General features: G+C 33.4%; 2 protein-coding genes across 2 annotated transcripts; one reads left to right on the top strand and one right to left on the bottom strand.

Moving 5' to 3' along the window:
- Positions 1-1,081: 1,081 nt before the first annotated feature.
- On the bottom strand, positions 1,082-6,070 carry LOC25502433 (putative disease resistance protein At3g14460). The gene is made up of 3 exons (XM_013589840.3): positions 2,163-6,070; positions 1,740-1,998; positions 1,082-1,302 (listed from the first exon to the last, which is right to left on the bottom strand). Exon 1 carries the CDS (start codon positions 5,956-5,958, stop codon positions 2,173-2,175), a length of 3,786 nt encoding a protein of 1,261 aa, XP_013445294.1. The 5' UTR covers positions 5,959-6,070; the 3' UTR covers positions 1,082-1,302; positions 1,740-1,998; positions 2,163-2,172.
- Positions 6,071-17,751: 11,681 nt separating this feature from the next.
- LOC25502432 (zinc finger CCCH domain-containing protein 37) lies at positions 17,752-26,631 on the top strand. Its single transcript, XM_013589838.3, has 11 exons — positions 17,752-18,313; positions 21,816-22,054; positions 23,377-23,436; positions 23,530-23,652; positions 23,897-24,112; positions 24,227-24,264; positions 24,367-24,413; positions 24,491-24,621; positions 24,957-25,016; positions 25,440-25,571; positions 26,235-26,631. The coding sequence occupies exons 1-11, from the start codon at positions 18,013-18,015 to the stop codon at positions 26,424-26,426; spliced, it is 1,539 nt and encodes a 512-aa protein (XP_013445292.1). The 5' UTR covers positions 17,752-18,012; the 3' UTR covers positions 26,427-26,631.
- Positions 26,632-26,659: the final 28 nt, after the last annotated feature.

Below are 26,659 nucleotides of genomic sequence, written 5' to 3'. Positions count from 1 at the left end.
GGGCTATTATATGAAGATCACTACTTATTGTTGCTAGTATTGCTAAGTTAAAAAAGAGTTACACAGAATAGTTAATCCCCAAGGTCTTTCTACAACGACCAATTCACATGCTCAGATCATAAAGCTCACTCTAAGCACAATGTGCTTCAATCATCATCAACCACAAGTAAACTTATGAATTTAAATTAAATTAAATCACAAATTGACTATTTATTACGTCTCAAATACTATCAAATAGTACTAATCTATGAAGCACATACACTCATGAGATTATGTCTCAATATTGGGCGGTGTCCGACACGATACATATAATTTCATTGAATTTATTTTCATTACATGTCTCAAATAGTAAATTGATATCGATTAATGGATTTTCCTATTAACTAAATCAGATTTCAAGGTCATTGCTTGTATAGACATCATAATAATACCTCTTTTTCCTAATTTGAGAAAATTAAGATGGATAACTTGAATGCTTTAGTAACTAAAACTATCTTATTTATATGGTAGTTGGAAACAAAACTATCTTACGCACACGGTGGTGGGCTGGTGGTAAGATGCCGATACAGTGAATAAGGGGACGTGGGCATGCTGAGGGGATGTGAAGAGGTGAGAAAGAAAATCCAATGAGAAACTGTATGAGGTACACATCACTTTTCTGCATTTGCATGTTCTTGAAAGTTTTCTCGTTTTTTATGAAACTGTATTTACAAACTCACATATGCTGGCTATTTCTTCATCTTGTTTTTGAGCCACTTAGCAATGATTTTAATGTGATATATTGTAATTAAGTATTTAAACTCATTGTATTTTTTATATCAATGAAAAGATGATTCGCAATGTCTCTAACATAACTCCTGGTTATATGGCTTCTGTTCTATATGGTTTGAGTTTGAATGCTCCTTTTCTGAATGTGTGAAATAAAGGATGGATGTGCCATGGCTAGTGTCGAGGATCTCCCTAGAAAGGCTTGGATATTCCCCGGACATCAATAAGATTTATGGAGAATGCCATTTGACGAATATACCTCCAGTTGAGCAAACACTAACGAAACATAAAAATAGTGAATATATGTCTAATCTTGAAAAACTATTTAGTGTTATATTGTATTCTGATATGAGATTTTACTAACAATATTGATGGCAAAATAACAAACAAGAGAGAAGCTCAAGAAAGAAAGACGAGCATTAGAACATGCACGTAGTAAATGGAGTAATGTTAAAACCTATCAAAGAGGAATTTTATACATTAGATTCCACTGCTGAAATCAATCCCACTTGAAGACCTTGGTATATCTTCAACCTGGATATAATATTTCAAAAACAAAGACTAATTAAGCCACCAATTCTGGTAAATGAAATGGTAAACAACTGAACATAGTCTCAAAACATAATGGCTTTATCTATGAATGCACACACATAAACAGTCACATCATACACAGACAACGTATGCCAGTTTGGGATTTTTGACTTTGAATTTTACCAGGTGAAACCGTTGGTTATAGAAGCATTACACCATACATGTTAGGCCAAACATAACCATTTAGCTTACTAGTATTCCTTTATTTATTCACTTTTGGTTTATTTGTTTTCATAAACAAGAAACTAAGATAAAAGATTATTTTTTGCACATGCATCACAGTATATATTAAAACACGCGAATATTAGTTAATCAAATTGAGTGTAACTTTTAAAAGTTAATAACCAACATCATTGGCGAAGGGTACAATAAAAACTCACATAAAATTGAGACAGGGATGGATAACTGGAACGGGTCGCCAGTGTTGAAGAAGAGGACCACAAAAATTGGAAGTCTGTTGGCCTAAGCAATCCAATTCAACCACAACCAACAAACACACACAATTGGAGAACTCTGCGCGTCCGTTCCTCATCGGTACAACATTTACTGGACTTGGTTGTTGGTCGTGCATGCGAATTTGGCTTCTGACAACAAGATTGGGCGGAACCAGCCAAGCAGGGGGTGACACAGAACATAATTCTATGGAAAAGAGAGAGAGAGAGAGAGAGAGAGAGAGAGAGAGAGAGAGAGAGAGAATTAGCGTTATGATAAAGTATTTCTATGTTACTATTGAAATTAACAATATTAAATGATAATGACATAATAGGAACGAAACAAAAAAAACAAGTATTTCAGAGACTCACGACAAGAAAGTTATTTGATCAATTCGTCGTTGATAATTATGAAGGGAATGTGAGAAATCTTATGCCACTCTTTCCCTCGCTTCTTCCGCAAACTTCCTTCCAATAATGGACAACAAGTCACATTTAGTACTGAAAGAGAGGAAAGCAATTCTTTTTTTGGCAACGACTTGAGTTTGGGAGCGTTAACAATCTCAAGGTTTTGAAGAGAAGGAAGATGTTGAAGCCACTTCCCATCAAATCTTGTATCATCAAGACCGGAGATGCATAGTGTCATGAGAGATGCTGGTAGCAATGGCTCCATGAATGTGTTTACCGTATCACCACCTTTAATTCGCAACACCACCAGGCAATTCAGAAGTTCCCAAGTTGGATCAGTATTCCACAAAAACCCTCCAACAGAGCCAATAGTCAGTTCCCGCAAACTAGTAGGCAAATCATTTATGACAAAAGATTGAAGATTTGGAAGATTATCAATTTCCATTACTTGAAGGCCAGTTAGAGTGTCCGGTTTAGGTAGTGAATGAAGCTTCTGACACTTCCACAATGCAATATAAATGAGGTTTGGAGTGGCCAATCCACCTGGGGGAAATGACTCCAGTTCATTACAATCCCATATTTTGATGCTTCTAAGAAATGAGAGACTCTTCTGCGACGCATCTTCAACAGCTAATATTGATTTCAGATTTTTACAACCCTCCATAAACAGACTCTTGAGGATAGGGAGAGCACCCAAAGTAAATGATATCATTGAATTACAGCTATAAGATATTTTCAATTCCTCAAGCGATGTGTAATTGTGCAAATATTCATGAGAATGGAACTCTAGATTCTGGCAATTGCTGATTATGAGAACTTTCAAGGTTTTTGGTAGACCTTCTGTAGGGAAAGACATTAGAGATTGAAAACCGTCTATGGTAAATTGTCGAAGAGAATTGAGAGGAAGCATCAATTGGCTGAATACATCCAACAATGGAAACATGATTATGCAATTGATATTATGATCTGAATATCGTGAATTGACCAGTAGAGGACACCCTATTAACTCAAGTTTAGTTAAGCAGGAAGGAAGTTTGTCAGGTATATTTCCTCTCAGTTTCGGGCACTTACTTAGTAACAAACTTTTTAGACTAGGAAACTGCGTAGTGGTACCTTCAACCATGCTCCACTCCTCCCACTCTGGCATATCCTCAAAGTGTAGAGTCTCCAATGAGGGAAATGGTTGAAATGAAGGATGACCATCATTTCCATAAAACTCTGTACCAACACTCTTTATGGAAAGCAACGAATCAATAACGAGTTCTTTCAAATTACCCAATTGTCCAAGGGATGGAAGCCATAGACAATTGACACAATTTGAGATTCTTAAATACAACATGTTTCCAAATACATTATCACCCAACCAATTTGGAAAGCTGGTTCCACCATAGCCTTTGATGGTGAGACTTTTCAAATTTGTTGAAGGTTGCAAATGTTTAAGTACAGCACTATGAGCTTGTGAATCTAAAAAAGTACTACCACAATCCCATTCTAAAGCTAACTCGTGTATTCGTTCTTTCGTATTCAAATTGGCTTGAAAAGCTTCAGAGGGGTCATTAACATTTTGTAGTTGCGAGATGTAAAGTTTTCCATGTAGATGAGGAAATTTTCCTAGCTCTGCAACCTTCAATCCACCATTATGTTTGCTGATAACGAAGTCAGACAAAGTGTGGAGATTTTCTAGTTTGGCTATTTGTACGGGCATCTCACTCAGTGCAGTGTCACTAACGTCAAGGTGACGTAGATTGACCAATTTTCCAATGTCCTGTGGCAATTCAGTGAACCTTTTACAGCCTGACAACAGCAAGAACTGCAGATTGTAAAGCTTGCATGTTTCAGAAGGCAACCTTTCAATCTTAGTATGAGAAAGATTCAAGTAGCGCAGGTGTAACAAATTTCCAATTGTTTTGGGAACCTCAGTGATACTCTTGTAGTTTGACAAAGACAGCATGCGTAACTGTTTCATTGTTGGCAGCAAGCCATGTACGACCTTGTTCGATAACAAACAAAAAGGCAGTTGTTTCTGTATTGGTAATGCTAGAAAGGTACGTATGCCTTTTACTCCATACAATTTATCAAATTTACTAAATGAGTCGTATGGCCCTCTATTGTATGATATATTATGTATCCTCTCAAGTAGGTTCTGTTCGTCCAACCTGATACAATATGAAGATGAAACCTTTGTAGCTAAATCATGAACGAGGTCATGCATTTCAAAGTTTGCTTCCCCATCACCAATTGATTGTTGATGTATCAAAGACCTTGACACTAGTTCATCAAAGTATTCTTCTGCGACTTTTTCCTGGTCTGCGAACGATTCTAATAAGCCTTCTGCAATCCACAACTGAACTACCACAATTTTTTTTAAGATGGACTTCTTTGGGAAAATTGAACAAAATGCAAAGCACCGTTTTAAAGGAGTCGATAGATAACTGTAGATCAATTGTAGAGCACGGTGCACATCATAATCTACCAATTCCCAAATGTCACTTTCTAGCGCATAATTCCAGTAACTTGGGGACAAATCTAAGTGAAGAAAATCCCCAAGTGATATTGCAGCTAATGGTATTCCGTAACATTTTTTTGCAATTTCTCTACCAATTTCTTCTAGATCAGACTGTTGCTGGTTGTTCCAAGCTCTAAATGCATGTCTGGCAACTAAAGACCAGCAATCTTCACTCTCCAGAGGTCTCAAATAGTGGACCGAATGAAAGGTTTGCATGGATGGTGGTGGTGCAACTCTTTCGTCTTGTGATGTGATGATGATCCTGCTTCCTGTTTCTCCGACATTTAAGATGTTCATCAGATACAACCAACCAACAAATTTTGCATCCCGCACATCATCCAATACAAGCAAAAAGATGTTAGTGTTTAGAATTTGTTGCAATGTCGCTAATAGAAGATTCAGGTAAACGTCACTAGTGTCATCTCTTTCTGTATTATTGCATTTAAGAAGCTGAGAATCCAGGTAAAGATTACTGAATGTTTGTGAAGTGATAGATTCAAGAATGGTTTCCAAAACCCTGATAACAACAAAATTTGCTGGGACACGTGCCCACCCTCGCACTCCAAATTTGTCCTTAACATCTGGATCATTGTAAAGGAAATTTGCAAGGGCTGTTTTACCAATCCCTGCCATACCCACAATGGAAATAGTTCTTGTTTTACTATCATCACTGTCATTATACAATAAAAGATGTTTAAGTTTGTTTATATCATTGTCTCTTCCATAAATAGAAGTTTTATCAACCACAGCAGAACAACATGGAGAAGGATTTCCAATACGAACACCTTTTTGTCCATTTCTTGAACTCAATAAAGATTCAAATCTTTCGATTAATGTTTGCAATTTAGAAGTAATCACGCTATCATACCGTTTGAAACGAGAAGGAAAAAGTCTCTGCACCTTAGTAATCAATACATTCACCCGTTTGAAAAGATAAGAAATATTTTTGAGCACCTGAGAGGTAGGAGTTAGGGCTTGATACTGAGCTTGCACTTCACGGCACAACGCTTCGGTGTTGATTTTGTCAAACAAATTATCAACTTCAAAGACAGCATATCCCAGCATATCCTTAACATCATCGTCATCATCGTTAATTACAAGCTGAATCTGAATTGTATGCAGTGTTGTATTGATTTCTTCCAAGAGTGAAACGTCAAGCTTAGTGCTCGGGAAGTTGTTGACGAAGTCGTAAAGCTTGTTTAACAACAACTGCACAGAACTTGAGATGTGTTTTTCTCCCTTAATAGAATCCATTATTAGATGCTTAGTTTGCAAGAAGAATAGATTCAGAAATCACAACCAACAATTTGCAAGTTTATTATGTATAACAAAAAAATATGTTCTCTCTTTTATTTATATGAAAATTGCTATTTCATTCAATCACTCAATTTAACGTGTAAAAGGAAAAACGCGTAGTGGGGTGGGCTATCATTATCAATGCTAAAACTAAAATTGACCTCATTTTATAAGGGGAGGATAAGATATTTACCTCATTTTAATAAATCAATAATACATTTTACTAAATAATACATTTTAATAAACTCACACACAACTGTGAGGTCCCGGGTTCGAACCCGAGTCATGACATCCGACCTTGCAATTTCAGCATTTGTCAGTTGAGCTAGAACTTCTAGACAATAATACATTGTTTTTATTTTATCAAAAGAGAGAGAGAGCATAATATATATCATGTTTTTCTTTTATTTAAATAATTGATTTTAGTCCATAAATCTTAGCTCAACTAACAAAAATGTGAAATTATCATATCAAACGTGTTGATCAGACTTCGAACCCCATCTTCCACTTGTGTTTGTGAGTTTTCAATGGCTTTTTCCGTTTGGGTTGGTCTGATGGTGTTAGCTTGAAACTTATGTGTGTGTTCTTCTCAAGGTCTCAAATTTGATTCTCACTGATGCCAATTTCGATGATCAGTTTGACTTCTTAAAAAAACAACAAAAAAATGATTTTCACATAGTATTTTTCATTGTTTTAGTGCGACAATGTTTTGTTCCTCGTTTTTGTATGGTATTGTTTTGCTACAATGTTTGTTTGATTCTAATTGACAAATTAACTTTGATATAATGTAGATTCAATCAATTATGTTGGCATGGTCAATGTTATAGATCTGGAGACATAAATATTAGCAGCACTTTAACTTAATCATATTTATAATCTTTGTTATATTTGTAGATATTTTGTATTGTATACTGTTAATACAAGTGTTGTGAGTTCGTTCATATATCCATCCTTTTTCGATTTTGAATTTGTGTTTTTAACACCCTAAATTGATTTTCTATAATATCATTTAGAGTGTTATATGTGATACTAGATAACCAGAAGTTTGTCAAATATGTATAAATACAACTACATTTTCTGTTGTTTGGTGGATTTTAAATCATTAATGTACCAAATAAGATTCAAAAGACATTATGTCATTAACCACTAAATAATATTCAAAAGATATTGAGTCATTAACACTTAAAATACAAAACAATTAATGGAGTTGGGGACCAATCTGATAAATGTTTGACAAAGACAGACAATTTTGAGTTATTAATAGAGTCATGACCGATGTGAGAATCTTTATACTAACAATTTAGAGTTTTTAGAAATAGCCTATTTCAAAATCCTCTCCTCTAAAGATGTCCACATCATCATAATCCTAATTGGCATTTGTTCCAAAAATTTCTTCTAATTTTTAATACAAGCTTAATAATTATAAATAAATATTATTAAATATGTTTTTTATTAATCATTAAATTGTACATAAAATACACAGTTGGTTACAATCAAATCATTATTAATATAATAATTGTTTCGATTAAAATTTATATGTTACATTAAAAATTTGTACGTTACAATCAAATGATTATTAATATAATTATTATTCGATTAACATTTATATGGTACATTAAAAATTTGGTAGGTTACAAAATTATAATAATTAACTTGAATAAATTATATTTTGAATTTTGGTCCGTTACACTATAACAGTAACCTACTAATTAAAAATTTAATTGTAGTAATTAGTTTTTAAGGTTATATAATTAATTTTTATTCGTTACAAAATTATATTACTTAATATTAATAAGATATTATTGAATTTTAAATGTTATGAAGTTAATTTTTTGTAGGTTAGATGAAATATAATCTAATCATTAATGCACATTTTATAATATTAATTACGTTGATAATATTAATTTTAAAACGGTCAAATTAATAATTAGTAGATATTAACCGTTATGGTACTATTTTTTTATATAAATAGTAGCGCTTTTAGGTACGAGTACACAACAATCACAAAATATAGTTCTTCTTTTTCTATTCTATGGTTCTCTGATATCTATATTCTAAGTAATTTCTTTAATTTTTTCTATTGCAAAGAAAAACGTTTACGAAACACGACTTCATCTCTAATGTTTCGCCAAGAAAATAATCGTGGACATTGGTTGTGAGGGTTGTTCATGCTTGGTTTGTTCAAGACTACAAAAATAAAAAATAAACTACCATTTTCTATGGAGTTGGTTCTAATGGATCGAAATGGACTTTTTTCATACCGTTTTTTGTTTTGCTTTGTTTAAAGTATAGTATTTTAATATTTGTTATCTAGGGTGATCGAATATGTGTGTTTATACGAAGAACATTGATCTACAAGTTCAAGGAGCAGCTCCAAGAGGGAATGGCGTTCACGATTTCCTTATTTGATTTTGCTTGCAACAGTGGTTTGTATAGACCATCACACAACGAATACAAACTGAATTTTACAATTAACACAAAAATCAAAATATTTAAATCTTCTTTGGTCCCTACAAACATGTATTCGTTTACACTGCATATGATGTTTTCAATGATTCTTACGACATGAAATGTAATTTGAATCATATTTTTATCATCAAACTAATTTCAAACCCCCATCCCTTTCTAACAACATGAACTAAATTATATATTAATGTAGTTGGTGTCTTGACTGAGGTGGATTTTGTTTTAATGAAGACCTCAAATCAATTATATTAAAAACCCTTCAAGCACAAGATGTACCCAATAAAGGAAAATACAAAGTTCAAGATGCATAGATACAAAAGAACCAAATCATGAGGTAGAATAACCAAGACAAGTAGAAAGATTATTTCACCAACATTTCAACTCAAAATACATACATGATTGCTTAGCATTTTGTATCCAGTAAACAAGAAATATAATTTATCTAACAACACCATAAACTGGTTCTTGTGACAAAAATGTAAGAATTTTTGTCTTTTCAAATAATCCAAATGCAAGTCAGCAAAATCAACTGAAAACTAAAACGAACTTTTTTTGGAACAATTGAGAACCACTGAAATGAAGAGTACCCTCAATAATTAATTGGAAGAACACAATAATTCCAACCACTTTAGAATATTATGTCATATGCTACCAAAGAATTCACACTAAAAATAAAAAAGATAATTTTACTCTTTTTCACATCTGCCAGAACATAAAAATAAGTCCATATTTTAAATACTCCATCAAGCTAAGTTGCCATTTATTAGAATTCAGATATTCAAGAGCCTCCGCGAAAAGAGAGAGGCATTTAGAGGAGCTACTTTGTTCCTAATGAGATTTTTTAGAGCCATAAGTTCATCATGCTCCACTTGCAACTAGATGATATACCCCTTTGTCAGAGTAACTTTCACCATGATCAACTTTAAAGAAACTTATAAAAAAATGCTAGCCTGAAAAATAATGTTGTCCACCAAATAACAACAATATATCCCCTGCACCTCATTCCAAAAAAAATTCTATGACATCGTCTCCAACCCTAACCTACGTATCTTCTTAAATGGCATAGAGTTATTCTGATATAACTCAAAAGTTCTTCTAAATATATCACACAAAGGACCACTCTACAACCACGAATCATTGCAAAAAAAAAAAAAAAAGGAGTATTTTTTCTCATTACTCTCCACTATCATCAAGTTGCCATCAAACCAATTTCTAATCCCCATCTCCGCCCCTATTTTAACATCATGGAAGTAATTTTACCACACACACTCCTAATTGTCCTCACTCTTCACATGAACTCACCCAACCTATTCTAAGAAGCTAAAACTCTAAAATGCAAACTCATTGATCCATATCAGCCTCCAAAACTATTCATGTAGCAAAGATAAGTTAAAATTCTACATTATATGAACCCTCAAGCAACAACTATATCGACCAAGACACACCTTATCTCACTTAAACCAATTGACTTTAATAGCTTCCGCACTCTCTCCACACTAAAAATAATAAGGATTCAATAAAATAATTTTTACTTAAGTAAGCCTTGAAGAATGAAAGAAATTAAACCAATTGTGGTGGATATTGAAAGAGAATACAAAGATACATTAGAAGAATATTGAATTGAATTCGAATGGGTGAAATCGATTTATTTTCATTTTTAATATATAATACATTACGATATTTAATTATTATTTTAATTATTTGTCAAATAATTTTTAAGAGATATCAGTTTGAACGTACTCTTTTTTCTATCTTCTGGTAAATTTAAAAAGGCGAATCTGACAATTTTGTTGCAAAAGTTAAGTTGTTCCTAGGTAAGTATTTATAACTATCAACTTGATTATTTAATACCATTAAAAACTACATATTTATTCATTTAGTTGAACCATTTTATTTGTTTCTTTAGAGATTGGAAAACGATGTTACAAAATTCTTTTCAATCAACTAAGATCAAATTCAACCATTAAATTATGGAGACAAAAAGAACTAAAGAAAATGTATGCTTATTTTGATGAAGGAGATTTTTTTCCCACAATCCTTTTAGTAAATACATTTTCTAATAAATGGTAAAACAATTACCTTTATTTTTAGTTGCCTGATCTATCCCACATTAGCATACCTGAAGAATTTTTTACTCTTACTCTTAGGATCACCATTGGAGTTAAAGAACTTGCATGAAATTGAGTGGGTTGACATAGATCTCCTACCTTTTTCTTCCCCATGTTTGTGGAGGTTTTAGTTTGTGGATTTCGGTTAGGAATATTAAGAAGGAGGAAATGTTTGCTTGGAAAAAAGGGGAAACGATGAATTGGAAATCATAACTACACTAAAATATAACGAAATTAGGTTAGATTGTTTTAATTAGGTTAGGGACTCTCTCCAATTTTAGATATAACAAATAAACAACTACATTTTATTATCTTAAATTAAAAAATATATATAACTTACTTTGACTCTATTTAATGTTATTTATCCTAATATACATTTTAATTCATGTAAGTTTTATTTTTAATATTTTTTTATTCTCATGAAACAAGTTCCAATAGATGGTACTTTTCATAATTTTATATTTTTTTAGAAACATTCGAGAAAACTAATTGCATATAAGTAAATTTTTGAACTTAGATATTTTTTTTTATAATTGAAATCCAAGAGAGTGATTAAATAAAAAAAGTAATAGCTTTATTCAAAGTGGTAGGTTTTTTATTATATTTTTATAAGACAAGAGCAAAAAGAATAATCTCAATTAAGTTGGTACCCTACTTTAATCGATCACCAGTTGCTCATATATATTATTAAAAAAAGGAAAAAATTATATAAAATCTGGGAGGACAAAAAATATGATCCAGTCAATCCAAGTGGATCCACCCTAACGAGTAATATATAAAAAAAAAGATCAACAAAGTGGATTCAACCCTAATTAATTCTAACAAACGAATACCATTAACGATAGACGTTTGTGAGGGCCAATCGGGTCTATAATTTGGCGAATTGATCGATCTTCAACACAATCGGATCACGTGCTATCAACTCCCTGCAACAACGACAACAAGCATTAACGACTCTTTCAAGTCCACACAGTCTCATGTCAATCAAGGATTAATGGGATACGAAACACATACATATTCTTGAGAGTGGGAAGTAGATTCAACCGCCAACACGGTAATTAACAAATTCACACGCACTAACTGTTTACTGCTATGATCAACATCAAATTAACAGTCATTTATGGCCCAATATAGAACCTCAACCACCTCCAAAGAAAGGGAGGAGATGGCGGATTCGAATGACCCACCATAACCAATCCACACGGCGGCGAAAAATGTCTAAAACGGTGGCAAAATAGAGAATAAAGAACGGACCCTTTCGGGTTTCAACCAAACCAATGCGGGGTTCTGCTATTGAGAAGCCAACACACAAAACTAAACAAGATTGCCGGTGACAACCAACAATTTACGAATACCAACAACTAAGCAACCACCACCCGTAGCAGATGCGGTACTGGTTGAATCGGAAACGAACGATACGAATTGTTGCGGGAACCGGAAAAAGGGTGGTGCGGGGGGACGACGCCACTCATCACACCATCGTTGAATGTTGGTACATCGTAAGTGATGAAGGTTTCAAAAAAAAGGGGGCGAGGTGGCGGAAGATTTCTAAAGAGAGGGCGGAGCCATAATGGTAGATTATACCAGGGGTAATCATACCTCTTATTAATTAGATATATTTTTAAGAATATACTAATTATTTATAGTATTTTTATATTTTAAGTATAGTTGTACTTTTTCTCAATATTTTAAGCAGAGTTGGCATGTCCCTGCCAACTCTGTCTCAATTTTAAATATGAAAATAAAGTACTACATAATATCAAAATTCTAAATGAAATCAAACTAAAAAAGTCAAATAATATCTAAAAAAACTTATTTATGTGTAAACCCTGTTAAAAAAAATTTAAATAAAATGTATCCCGTGCTTGGCACGGGGCGTTACACTAGTTTAGTACAAAGACGTGGACCAATTTAATGATTTACTCATTAATTAATTAATCAAAGGAAAATAGATCTAGGTGTATTCTTAAAAAAAAAAAAAAAAAAAAAAAAAAAAAAAAAAAAAACGTGTAATGCAAGATGGAGATTTCTGAGAAAATTCTATTTCGATTTAACTTGGTGCACAAGTTGATAAAATATATTGTTGACAAGCATCTCAGAACTTTTTTAAGAAGCCAAAATCAAACATCTCATAAAAATTTTATTGTTAATTAATTTAAAATATATGACATTCTTAAGTTGCTATGTCAATAAATACAATGGACATTTTGTTTTTAGTGACTTAAACATCTTTCAGGTTGTTATAATATATGTAGGACTAAATTAGACTTTTTTTAATTAACTGTTGTTGTGGGTAGTGTGAGTTATATATCCCACATCGAATAAAATAGTAAAGGTTGAACACCTTATAAGTAAGGGGGCCTATAAACCCACTACCTTAAGGTTTTGAGTAAGAGTGTGGTGCCTCTTGCTTGTGCGATTCTTCTAGCTTCGATGTGGACAGTCCCGAGCTTCCCCAGTGTCCCAACATACATTAACGAGTTTCCAATATTTTAGTTGTTTTCACACTTATGTTTCAAACAAATTATTTTAATTGTATAGGATAGTGGTTGGACCATTTCAACGTATTATCATGTTCAACTTTCGATAATGTCATTTTTGCATTTTAAATTCATCGGAGGTCTCCATCAACATAAATAAATAAAATTGAGACATAAAACAATGACTCTAGAGGATAAGTTTTGCATTCTAACTTTGAAGTTACGTTTGTTAGACGATAAATGGATATGATTGTGCATATTCTTGGATGGGCGGCCATTTTTTGGAGCAGTTCACTTATTTTTTAGTCTAATTCTCCCTGTATAGAGACTTTACTGATTAATGAAACAAATTAGGTTCGGTTTGTTTAAAAAAATAGATAGAAATTGTTAAGTATAGTTTTATTTTGGGGAATACAAAATTATATACAACAATATTATCAACTAGAAGATAATCCAAATTGCACCTTCATATTGTCACAGATTTTATGGTAAGTTAGCTTCAACAAACGCCTGTTTAAAGGAAACACTAACATAACATCAACATGCATCTTCATCACTCAAGAAAATAACATTTGACTTTTCAGAAGACGCAATGCGACAATGATATTGATTCTCTTGTATAACATGGAGAAACAATCAATTTATTTCAAACAATTCCGTAAGCCCCCCAACCATAGCAAATTATTCTCACGGCTTCTTATCACCTAAGATGAAATTGTAGTTCATCTTATAGTATTCTTCAATCTCTTTGACAGTTCTTGTGCTTCCAATTTCATCAAGAGCATCCTTAATCTTGCCAATGTCTTTGTCATGATACTCCTTGTTGTTGTCCAACACACTTCAAAAATATGAAAATGCAACCCTATTGTAAGGTAGAGAATTTGAAAAAATTTTGTGGAAGTGTGGATGATAAACGAGCAAGGAAATATGATCATCATGGATTATTATCATTTTACTATATCTTAGCTTAAGAAAAACTTACGATAAATAAAATATACAAAAAAATTATACTCGTACTTAGGAATAAAATCTAATAAACTTATAGCAAATGTAAAATCTAATATCACACAGCTTTCTCAAGGAAAGCTTAGGCATCTTCTATATACTTATATTAAAAGAAATGTCCTTTGAATTTATCATTTTGCCTCTATTAGGGGCAATTTGGTAAATTAATTATTGGTTGAGTTTTTTTTTAAGGTTGCCTATGAATTTCCATTTTTGCCCCTAACCAATTTTTTTAATTATTTTCTAATTTTTATATTTTTAATAACGTTTAATTATTTTCCAATTTTTATATTTTTAACTATTTTTCAATTTTTTTTCTCCCAAATTCAGTTGCTTCTACATTGCCGTTGTGGGAGATTAAGGTATCGTTTGACCCGACTTTTTTCAAACTTCTCTACATTTTTAAGGAGAAGTTAGGGCAAACACAATATCAATTAAGTACTTACTAAAAAAAGAACATTTTTTGAACGCATAAAATTGAATGGAATGAGCTTTGACCAGAAGTTGTTGAATGTTACTTTAAAAAACTACTTCTCCACAATTTATTTCACAAACACCTCTTTTCAACTCACGCTTTGAACCTTTTCTTTATTTTTTAATATTATATTTCAATATCTTTTTCTTATTCAAAAAAACTAAACATATATGTTTCCATGACACCAACAAATATAATATTATATAGTATAAATTCCAACATTTATAATAGTAATTTTTTAAGAAATCATCGGGCTTCTTCATGAGATTGTCAAGATAATTCCAATTGGGACTAGAAAGAAATTGTGTACGAATATTGTGTTGAAAGATAAAAGGTATTATTTTCTTATTTTTCAGCATAAGATGATAGGATTTTGTATAAGTTTGATAATGACCTGAAAGATGTATTTTCTTATGCGTTAGAATATAGTTGATGTAACAGTATGAGAAAAATATTTCGTAGCTTTATCATTTACCATCTATTTACCTCGAGTTCTTTGCTTCCATTGTGTAGTCAATGGCAACCTAAATATATGTAACAATTGGTCAGGTTCGAGGCTGCTCATCAACCTACATTATCCGGTTGTTGAGAAGTTTAAGACTTAGTAAGTTTGCATTATGATTTCACAATACAATGTTAGAGTAAATTATTATTTCACAATCTAATTTGATTTTTTTTTACCATGTTTCTTGAATTGTTGTCGTGACCTTAACACTTCTCAAGCTTAGAGTCAAAGCATCAGTCAGAACTTAAGTCAGAGTTCGGCTTCTTCTCAATGTACTTCGTACAACGATTTTTTCAATCTGTCTCAAGTTAGGCCAATTGTTGAATTTATAAACTTAGTCAAGGTCTGCTTTTTTTTTTTTATGTACGAACATGCTTTGAATTTTTTACACACAAATTAAAAATACATATTGTATTATTTTTTATTTCATGTGCATATTTGTGTTAGGATACATATTGCATCACCATTTGGAAAGCAACTAAATTCAATCTTAACCAATTTGGATAATATTACGAGAGTTTCACCAAATGTTCGAAGACATCATTGTAAAATGGTGCTAGCTATAGATGCACATGCGGGAGCGATGCTTAATTTCCATCTGTTTCAACAATGTTAATTGGTCAACGGGGTTCATATAATGCACATGAATGCATTTATCTAGCCTTTTTAGGAAGATAAATTAGAAGTCATGATACATTTTCTTTAGCTTAAAATCAGTTATGCTACCTTTATTTTATAAATTATATGTAACTATATTCGCATACGTCTTATCCATGTTAATATGCATTAGACTAATATTGTTGTTATTTTCCTGTTTAGCATTTCCCAAACGAGGTGTCAAGAACAATTCTAAAAGGAAAGCGCAAAACAATCACTCTCATTAGTTCCAATTGTTTTCATCCTAAAAATTATGTCAATTCCTAATCTCATAAACTGATTATATGATCTCTAAATCAGCTCATACATATTTTAGGATGAATCACAATGTTCCGTTGTTTTAACATCTTTTCTTTCGAAGAATTTTTTTTATGCCGTGATTATCTAAGGTTATTATTTTACCTTAGATAAACATTAAATGTAAAAGTCTAGAGGGAAAAATTAGGTTAAAATTAGAGCTGACATTTTGCATAAATTAAATCTAGGGTTAATATAGTAAAGTCACGCGAAAAAATACGTTAAATCTAGGGTTAATATTGCGTCACGGGTTAACATTTAGAAATAAGAGATGACATTTTGCATAAATTAAATCTAGGGTTAATGTAGTAAAGTCAAACGAAAAAATTAGGTTAAATCTAGGGTTAATATTGCATCACGGGTTAACATTTAGAAATAAGAGATGTCATTTTGCATAAATTAAATCTAAGGTTAATATAATTTGTTTAGTAAATTTTAAGAGAAAAATTAGGAGCGATTTGTTTATTTTGATTTCCCTAACAATTAACGTTAACATTTTATTTAAATTAAACATGATTAATTAAATAGGGTTAATACAGTAAAATTAAGCAAAGAAGTTAGGTTAAATCTAGGACAAATTTTTGAGTTCGGGTTAACTTTAAGAAATAAAATAGGTTAAGTATAGCAAGACGGATTAACATTAAGTAAGAGATTAGGTTAAGTATAGCAAGACGGGTTAACGGTTATTCCTTTCCAAAAAAACAACATATAATTGGGAACATCATTTTATTTTACTTTAGATAAACATTAAATTCAAAAGTGTGGAGGAAAAAATTAGGTTAAAATTATAGATGACATTTTGCATAAATTAAATTTAGGGTTAATATAGTAAAGTCACGCGAAAAAATATGTTAAATCCAGGGTTAATATTGCATCAAAGATTAACATTTAGAAATAAGAGATGACATTTTGCATAAATTAAATCTAGGGTTAATATAGTAAAGTCACATGAAAAAATTAGGTTAAATCTAGGGTTAAATATTGCGTCACGGGTTAACATTTAAAAATAAGAGATAACATTTTGCATAAATTAAATCTAGGGTTAATATAATTTTTTTAGTAAAATTAAGGAGATAAATTAGGAGCGATTTGTTTATTTTGATTTCCCTAACAATTAATGTTAACATTTTGATTAAATTAAATAGGGTTAATACTGTAAAATTAAGCAAAGAAGTTAGGTTAAATCTAGGGCAAAATTTTGCGTTCGGGTTAACTTTAAGGAATAAGAGATTACAATAGTTGTTATATTATTTTTTATGTAGTGTTTTAGGCTATGTGTTGTAAAATTTTGGTTTACGCAGTTTTGATTTTCACATTGATAAATGACAACAATTTTCCGTAATTTATAAGATTTCTCCTTCGAAACTAAATTTTTAAAAAATACGTTATTCAACCCGTGCGAAGCACGGGTTTGTAACTAGTTACATGAGGAAATTTATCAACTAGTGGAGCAAAAGATAAAGATAAGAGAATGTATCTTTGGGAGTATAGATTGGTATACTTTAGAATTAGAATAAGCAAGTAACAGCCAAGTTGTGGATGTGGCAATAATCAATGACATGTCTACTCATTAACTCACTATATGTGGAATATCTTTTATCAGTGGGGGTCTTGATTTCCAATATGTAATAATTTTTTATAAGATAGAGACTAATTTAATTCCTCTTTTGAGATAATATTTTTAATAAAAATGCAAAAGGAATTTCATTAGTTAATCAATTGGGTGTACATGTAACAATTTCAATGTAAGAGTAATACTTCCAACATCCTATCTAACACATATTTTTTAAAACTTTGTTTTTGATTGATTAAATTAACATGAGTTCCTTCAAATCGTGTGAATTTTATATAAATTTAGTGAGATTCATGTAAATTTTAATCAATGAGAAAATCCTGATGTAAAATAGATAGTTATATGTTCTGCAATCATTCATCTTGTATGATTTTGAAATGAACCAATTCAACATGAGATTGACACCACTACCATCCTTTTCTCATTTCTCTTCAATTTAATAACAAATGGATAACCGAATCTACACATCCTCTTACAACATCCCAACCGGAGCAGCTCCATCAACAGCATCACCCGACCCGAATACAATGTTCCTCGCTCACTATCGCCGCACCGCCGAAGCCGCCGCCGCTGCTTCCTCCATCCGCTACTCCTCCGATTTCGACATTGCTCCTCCTGGAGTTGCTTCTAGAATCTCCACTACTAATCCTTGGGCGAATGCTTTCCCCTCCGCCGCTGCCGCCGTCGCCGCTGCTGCAACAAATGTCGCCTCTGCCGCTTCACTTGATCTTAAACGCTCTTCTGATGGTTAGTTTTCTTTTCTTTTACTTCTTCGATTTTTTTGTTTTTGTGTTAGTTAGTTAGTGATTAATGGATATTAATTGATTATTATGAGTGATGTGGATTATTTTTAATTTGATGATTGATTGTTGGAACGGTTTTAGAGTTGGATTTGTTTTAAATTGCAGTAATTAATTATTTGTTTATAATTGTTGAATTAAATGATTGGTTTCTTCATTATTATTTTTTTCTTCCTAATATTGAATGCTTATGCTTAAATGATTGGGGAAGGGAATTTTTTTATTAAAGTGGCACTAATAGCGCTATTTTACTACTGTCCCAACGGGATTTGAACCGGGCACCTTAGACACCGGTAATAATTTAAGAAAATGAATGTGATTGAATGCAATCATATATGTCTGGATCAAACGCTAGATACACCTTCGATTTGAAGTATCGGTGATGAAGAATGGTGGAGCTTAGTTAGATTTTTTAAGGGGGCTACATTAAGCATCATTTGTTTTGTTATCAACAATTAATAGGTTAGTTTTTTTTTTTTTTTTGACTTTTGCACCGGTTTTCGACCCACCAAAGTTGGACGACTAATCCGGCTCATGCGTAGAGGCATGCGCACTGGTCAAGCGTTGTTCTCCCTGAGAATCGAACCTGGTATTTCCCGGATATATCTTTGGAATGAGCTCCTTGCCATTGGAGCCCAAACAACTTAGTTTATTAATAGATTAGTTTTTATTGCAAGGTTAGAGGTGCAAATTCAGATATTTAGTTATGGGTGTTATTCAGATATTTAGTTAAGGGTGTTATTTATTTCGCAAAAATAGGAGAGAATGGTAAAAATGTAGCACACTAGAGTTGAATACGAGATACACTGGTTCCTTAACAATACACTAATAGCTACGGGACTCTTAAGAGCCGGTATATATTTTGAAATAAAAATATACTTATTTGATGCCAAAAAATTAAAAATTAGGGGAACCATGTCTCCCACATGTCCTAGAGAAGATCTGCTACTGGCCCAACATGGTGTAAGTCGCAACATTCTCATGCGTGCATTGGTTATTGCATATTTAGTTTACTTTACTTTTTCACTTTTATATCTACTTGAATGTTTTCAAATTCAATTTTCTGTGATTATGATTCTAGTGGCGTTGGCTTAGGTGGGGTTTATGTAGTTCTAGCAGTGTCGTCAATCATAATCGCAGCAAATAACAATTTGTTTGAATTCCGTGATTACAAACTACAGTGCTATAACCACTATTTGATAATACTTTTACTTAATAGCATATTACGGAACAGAAACTATTTTGTTCAAATTTTGCTACTCTATATCACTATATGTTGCGCCACTATGGCTGCTATTTGACAGCCTTGAGCTCTAGTAAAGGTTGAACACCTTATAAATAAGAGGATCCATTAACCCATTGTCTTAAGGTGAGCCTGGTTCGACAAAGGGTACGACCAAGGAAGCCGGTTCGTTTGCGGAGAAACCAGCAGGGCGATACAAACAAATGAAGAGCTTCCCCTTGATGGGGGAGCACGATAAAGTGATGGACTCACACTTGAGATGGAGTGTTGTTGTGTACAGTGTGATTTATATGTCCCACTTCGGATAAAATAGTAAAGGTTGAACACCTTATAAATAAGAGGACTCATAAACTCATTGCCAGGTTTTGGGTAAGAGGGTGTACGACCGAGGCAGCCAGTCCGTTTGCGGAGAAACCAGCAGCGGCGATACAAACAAATAAAGAGCTTCCCCCTTCAAGGGGGAGCACGATAAAGTGATGGACTCACACTTGAGGAGAGTGTTGTTGTGAAAGTGTGAGTTATATGTCACACATCGGATAAAATAGTAAAGGTTGAACACCTTATAAGTAAGAGGACCCAAGAGTGAGGTGTCTCTCTCGCTTGTACAAGTGTGATTTATATGTTCCATTTCGGATAAAATAGTAAAGGTTGAACACTTATAAGTAAGAGGACTCATAAACCCATTGCCAGGTTTTGGGTAAGAGTGTGTACGACCGAGGCAGCCGGTCCGTTTGCGGAGAAACCAGCAGCGGCGATTCAAACAAATAAAGAGCTTCCCCTTGAAGGGGAAGCACGATAAAGTGATGGACTCACACTTGAGGGGGAGTGTTGTTGTGAAAGTGTGAGTTATATGTCCCACATCGGATAAAATAGTAAAGGATAAAGAGCTTCCCCTTGAAGGGGGAGCACGATAAAGTGATGGACTCACACTTGAGGGGGAGTGTTGTTGTGAAAGTGTGAGTTATATGTCTCACATCGGATAAAATAGTAAAGGTTGAACACCTTATAAGTAAGAAGACCCAAGAGTGTGGTGTCTCTCTCGCTTGTGCGGTTGCTTTAGTCTCGATGTGGACGGTTCCCCCGAGCTCCCCTCATGACCCAATAGTGGTATCAGAGCCTGGTTCGACAAAGGGTACGACCGAGGCAGCCGATCCGTTTTCGGAGAAACCAACAAACCAGCAGCGGCGATACAAACAAATAAAGGGGGAGTGTTGTTCTGCAAGTTATATGTACCACATCCAATAAAATAGTAAAGGTTGAACACCTTATAAGTAAGAGGATCCATAAACTCATTGCTTTAAGGTTTTGGGTAAGAGTGTGGTGTTTCTCTCGCTTGTGCGGTTGCTCTAGCCTCAATGTGAACGGTTCCCCCGAGCTCCCCTCATGACCCAACAGTGGTATCAGAGCCTGGTTCGACAAAGGGTACGACCGAGGCAGCCGGTTCGTTTGCGGAGAAACCAGCAGCGGCGATACAAACAAATAAAGAGCTTCCGCTTGAAGGGGGGGCACGATAAAGTGATGGACTCACACTTGAGGGGGAGTGCTGTTGTGTAGAAGTGAGTTATATGTCACACATCGGATAAAATAGTAAAGGTTGAACATTAAGTAAGAAGACCCATAAACCCATGCCTTAAGGTTTTGGGTAAGAGTGTGGTGTGTCTCTCATTTGTGCGGTTGCTCTAGCTTCGATGTGGACGGTTCCCCCGAGCTCTCCTCATGACCCAACATTGTGCATGATACGAATTTGTGGCCTGTGTAGAACATTAGCAAAGAGTAAAAGATATAGACTCAAAAATTTAATGTGTGATGTTATATGTGATGTGAAGTTGTAAACAATGACAATTAATAGCAATGTTAAAAAAAAAAACCTCTAGAGTTGGTTTCTTATTTAAGTGTTTCACTACTTACTAACCAAACTTCAAGCATAGGGCACAGTGTTGCTATTTTAAATATTTTCTGGATTATATTGTTTATATGCCAGATTTATGTATGTTATTTTGATATAATTTTAACAAACATATACTTAAAGATTTTATATAATCTTAATGAACTTCAGTTATCTTAATTTTTAGATGAAATATATTATTTATAGTTACTAAGCTTATGCTCTTTGTCAAAATTATTTTCAAAGTCAAACTTATAAAGTAACATTATTTATACATTTGCTTTGGTTTCCATGTATATACACTTCTATTATGTACTATAGCGCTCTACCATCCATCCATTTTGAGTACAATTGGGCAAAACGAAGCTTGGTATACGTCAAACTCACTGGCCAAGCGCCCTAGATATGAAACCGGAAGTACTTTGCCTATTTATCCACAGAGGCCAGGAGAGAAGGATTGTGCCCACTATATGCTAACAAGAACCTGTAAATTTGGAGAGAGCTGCAAGTTCGATCATCCTATTTGGGTTCCTGCGGGTGGAATCCCAGATTGGAAAGAGGTGACTATTGTTACTATTTATGCCTATGAAAATTATATTTTTATTGTATATAATGAATATATAATGAGTGGTGTATTATATACTATTTCTTACCGTTTATATGTATTATATTTGTAGTAAAACCTTTGATTTCTATGTATGTCAGTTATCAACACTGTAAAGCTTTTAATGAATTATAATAGAATAAAAAGTACAACATAGATGTAAAGTATAATAGTACTCGTAGTACAACAATAAACAAACTAACAATATGAAAGACTAGTAACTAATTCTAGCATCTCAACATTTTGTCCCACGATGGAGCATATAAATCGTATGTGTCAAGCTTGCTACAGATTTAAGTTTTAACTAGCTTGGTAACTGCTAAGAAACTGATTAATAATGAGGGAATGAGGGGAGATTCATGTTTCTAAGTCATCTGAACTAAAAAAAGCTAGTAGAGATCAATTCTTCACCAGATCTACATAATGGTAGTCCACTTAATGTTTGGTCCTCTCATTATAAACGTAGTTGATGCAATGTGTAAAGCAGTTTGGTTATCACAACAGTTGCATCTGTAGAACTTAACCAATTTTTCTATTCTTAGAACATCTGTTTTACTCACATCAATTTATGGGAAAGTTGGTTACAGTTACAGATCTTCAAAGTGATGCATTTTCTTGCGTTCTCTTCTTTCCTTTTCTATATTTTGTTTCCTTTTTCTGTCACAAAGGGTGAGTGATATTGAGAAACCTGTACCAATCAGGAACTGTGTTGATAATCCAGTAATATTAGCGGCTATGAAAGATCAATGTATTTCTAAATTTAGTTTAACATATTCAGATTTTTGGCTTCCTGTCAATTGTAATGACTAGTAAGAGCTTATAATTTAGGAGCTGTGATGGAATTCTGTCATAATGCCACTTTGTTTTTATTTCCTTGCTTTTACTAATGAAGCTGTTTTTTATGGTGTCACATGATTATTTACAACTATTTCACTAATTTGAAGTTGAGAAACTTACATATATCAGTCAATGCAATGGTGAATGTAGTACACATGTAACTGTATTAGAATGATATTTTACTATGATGTCAACTTGTCTATTAATTTTTGTTCTAGTAGTATCCAGTGCCCAATGAAATTTAGGATGTCTGTGAGAGGCTGTGTTAGATCATATCCTATGATAACTCTGTTCTCGTTAATTCATATAATCAGCTAAATATGTTACCTCTGTTTTGGTTGCAAAAGGTGAATTATAATCACCTAGAAATTTGAACTCTTAAATATATAATTGGTTTACTGATTTGTTATGATGTACGTGGTTTATTCATGACTGTTTTAGGTTCCAAATATTGTTCCAAGTGAAACTCTTCCTGAGAGACCTGGAGAACCAGATTGTCCGGTGAGTAGAATTCGCAATTACTCTTTTTCCTTTCTTTTTTCATCAGATACATTTGATCGTTTTCTCATTCATTTTGAGTCAATTACATCGCAGTTCTTTCTGAAAACTCAAAAATGCAAGTTTGGTACAAAGTGCAAATTTAATCATCCAAATGTTCCCTCTGAAAATGACGATGTTTCTGGCTTACCTGAGAGGCCACAGGAGCCCCCTTGCGCGGTTAGATATTTATCTTGAGTTATGCTAGCAACACACTAGCTTATTGGTTGAAATTCATATGGGCTCCACTGAGTTTATGTGGCGCCTACATGATTTAGTAGAATCGATTTGAATTTCAACCAATAGAAGAGTGTATGTTGAGGAGCGTGTTAGAGAGTGTGTTGCTAGAACTCCTCTTTATCTTTTGCTTGAATACTTGAGACATCGTTTATATATTGCGTATTTCTGTTTTATATTTATGTAGTTCTACTTGAAAACTGGAAAATGTAAATACGGTGCTGCATGCAAATTCCATCACCCCAAGGATATCCAGATTCAATTATCTGATGATTTGAGCCGCACTGTTGAGCAGACACAAACAAATTCTTCTGTGTTTGATGGGGCAATAGGAGATACACAGTCAATTATGCCTCTTATATCTCCACTGTCGCATAATAGCAAAGGGCTTCCTGTGAGACCGGTATTAATTTTCTCTTTAAGTTCTTTGGTGTTTATTCACTGTTTCATAATAGCTAAAACACAACCTAAACATCGTCTAAGCCTGGTTTTTCACGGTACAAATCTTTGCTGACAGCGGGAAGTGGATTGTCCATTCTACATGAAAACTGGAAGGTAAATATTGATTTTCTTTTTCTTGAAGTGGAAACATTGATTTCTGTTTAATTTTATGGATTGAATGTCCTCACTTTTTTTTACCATTCATATATAAATCAGTTGCAAGTTCGGTGCCAGTTGCCGCTACAATCATCCCGACATGAATGGTATGTATAGTGTTTGGATGTTAGCACTTTTTCATGTTTCTTAAACTACCATTTCATATGTTTGTGCTTTGGTGCAGCCATTAATCCACCTGTGTCTGCATTGGGCCCTTCTGTTTTGGCGTCCTCAACTGCTAATCTTAACATGGGAGCTATTAATCCAGCTGCATCTTTTTATCAAGCTTTTGACCCCAGTCTGTCAAATCCAATGGTAATGTGGAAGTTTATACTGTACTTAATCTCGTGGTGAATAGACTAATGCAAATTGCAAATAATGTAAACAAACACCTGCTGCTCATTCTTGTGGGGTATGGGAGTTGTTTAAAACAAATGAATGTTTCAGGTGCTTAAACATAAAATCTATGAGCGACCTCAAAGTTATTGTTTTTTCGGTGTACAACTTTTGCAATGGTTCTACTTAGAGAGAATTGTTATCAGCTTAGAAAAGTTGCCATTCTTAGATTATTATAATTTATATTCCCAAGAGGTATCATCCAGAATATACTTGGAAGTCTAATTCATCTCATCTGGCTATTTGTTGTCCAGTCTCAGGTGGGAGTAACAGGGACTATCTATCCTCAGCGCCCTGGACAGATTGAATGTGATGTAAGCACTTGCCTTTTGTTCCAGTGATATTATTATACTTCATTGCCCAATATCTATTATACTTCACTTGCCTTTGTTGCTTTTATTGCTCTGCTTAGGATAATTTAGTATTAGGTGAAAAATGATGGGGGCTAGGGGATCTGTTTCTTGCTTGACAATCTATCTGTTTATTGAAGACTGTTAACATACTTTAGGCTGCCATGAGCTCATTCCATTACTGATCTTACCCCAAAACCTTGTACTTCTTCCCTTATCTATTCAAGAACCGATCTGGTTTAAAAATATTTGATTCTTACAAAATAACCCTGTTGTTCAAACTTCACACAAGCTTATAATTATTTGCTTAACTCTGCATGCAAAGCCAGTCTCTGCATAAAACATCTGATTTCCTTTTACATTTCTATTTCATTATTTTCCATGCAGTTCTATATGAAATCTGGCATATGTAAATTTGGGGAAAGATGCAAGTACCATCACCCAATCGACCGCACAACATCACTGTCAAAACTGCAATCAAATGTTAAACTTACTGCTGCAGGGTTACCAAGAAGAGAGGTATGTTTGCTCATTTTCACATGCATACACGTTACAAAATCGTGAATTATTTGCATTTCATTTCCATTTATAAATTGATTTTAGGGTTAAAGGTGCTTTACCCCCCTGTAATATAGGTCATTTCCGGTTTTCTCCCCTGTAAAATATTTTTTCTGATTTACCCCCCTATAAAATATATATTTTTGGAATACCCCCTAATAGGTCATAAAAAAACGACTTTATTTTTTTTTGCAGAAATTTTTTCGTTTTTTTATGACCTATTAGGGGGGAATTCCAAACAAATAATATTTTACATGGGGGTAAATCAAAAAAAATATTTTACAGGGGGGAAAACCGAAAATGACCTATATTACAGGGGGTAAAGCACCATTAACCCATGATTTTATGCTTCCAAAAAAGTGCATGGTTACTTGGATTTTTACGTACTGGGTGTGTGATGGAAAATTTTCAAGTCATTCTTGGAAGATGCTGATTGTTAAATGTTCAAACAATGTGTCGAAGAAAACAGCTCTTGTGCATTATTCTTGTAGCCATTAACCTCATTTTTAGTAGAATAAACTTAGCTAGCCTCAAATTTTTATCAGAGATTCATGATACTGGTGATTTCATATTCAATATTAAGTGATGTGTAAAACTATTGACATCAAACTTTTTGTCGTGAAGGGTGTTGAGATCTGCCCATATTATTTAAAAACTGCAACATGCAAGTTTGGCGCAACATGCAAATTTGACCATCCACCACCAGGAGAAGTGATGGAGATGGCTAAGTCACAAGGAGCTTCTACAACCAATGGAGGAGAAACGGAGACCAACGAAGATGTGCCTGTGCCTGGTTCTGCTCCGGAACAATATTGAGATCATGCTTGAAATTACAGTCTATTTTCGAGTCTTTTTCACCTTGTTTTATTTCATTACATGTCTTGAATAACTCTATCAGAAGACCTGTTTTACTTTCTTTACTGGCAAATTTCTCTCTGGATTGGTATCAGTGCTTATTTGGTTAGTTGACCTATGAAAGTTATGGTCAACTATAGTTTTATAATCATAATCATTAACATAATTTTAGACCATTTGTAAAAAATAAAAAA

This window comes from Medicago truncatula, chromosome 8 (genome assembly GCF_003473485.1).
Source record: "Medicago truncatula cultivar Jemalong A17 chromosome 8, MtrunA17r5.0-ANR, whole genome shotgun sequence".
Lineage (NCBI taxonomy): Eukaryota > Viridiplantae > Streptophyta > Magnoliopsida > Fabales > Fabaceae > Medicago > Medicago truncatula.
This window is presented reverse-complemented; position numbering and strand designations above follow the sequence as displayed.

What these genes read in the sequence shown, in the direction of transcription:
- LOC25502433 (XM_013589840.3), bottom strand. Translation starts at nt 5,958, where the DNA reads ATGGATTCTATTAAGGGAGAAAAACACATCTCAAGTTCTGTGCAGTTG.
- LOC25502432 (XM_013589838.3), top strand. Translation starts at nt 18,013, where the DNA reads ATGGATAACCGAATCTACACATCCTCTTACAACATCCCAACCGGAGCA. An exon ending in CACAGGAGCCCCCTTGCGCG is followed by an intron (nt 23,653 to 23,896) that starts GTTAGATATTTA and finishes ATATTTATGTAG; the next exon opens with TTCTACTTGAAAACTGGAAA. An exon ending in CCAGTCTGTCAAATCCAATG is followed by an intron (nt 24,622 to 24,956) that starts GTAATGTGGAAG and finishes TTTGTTGTCCAG; the next exon opens with TCTCAGGTGGGAGTAACAGG.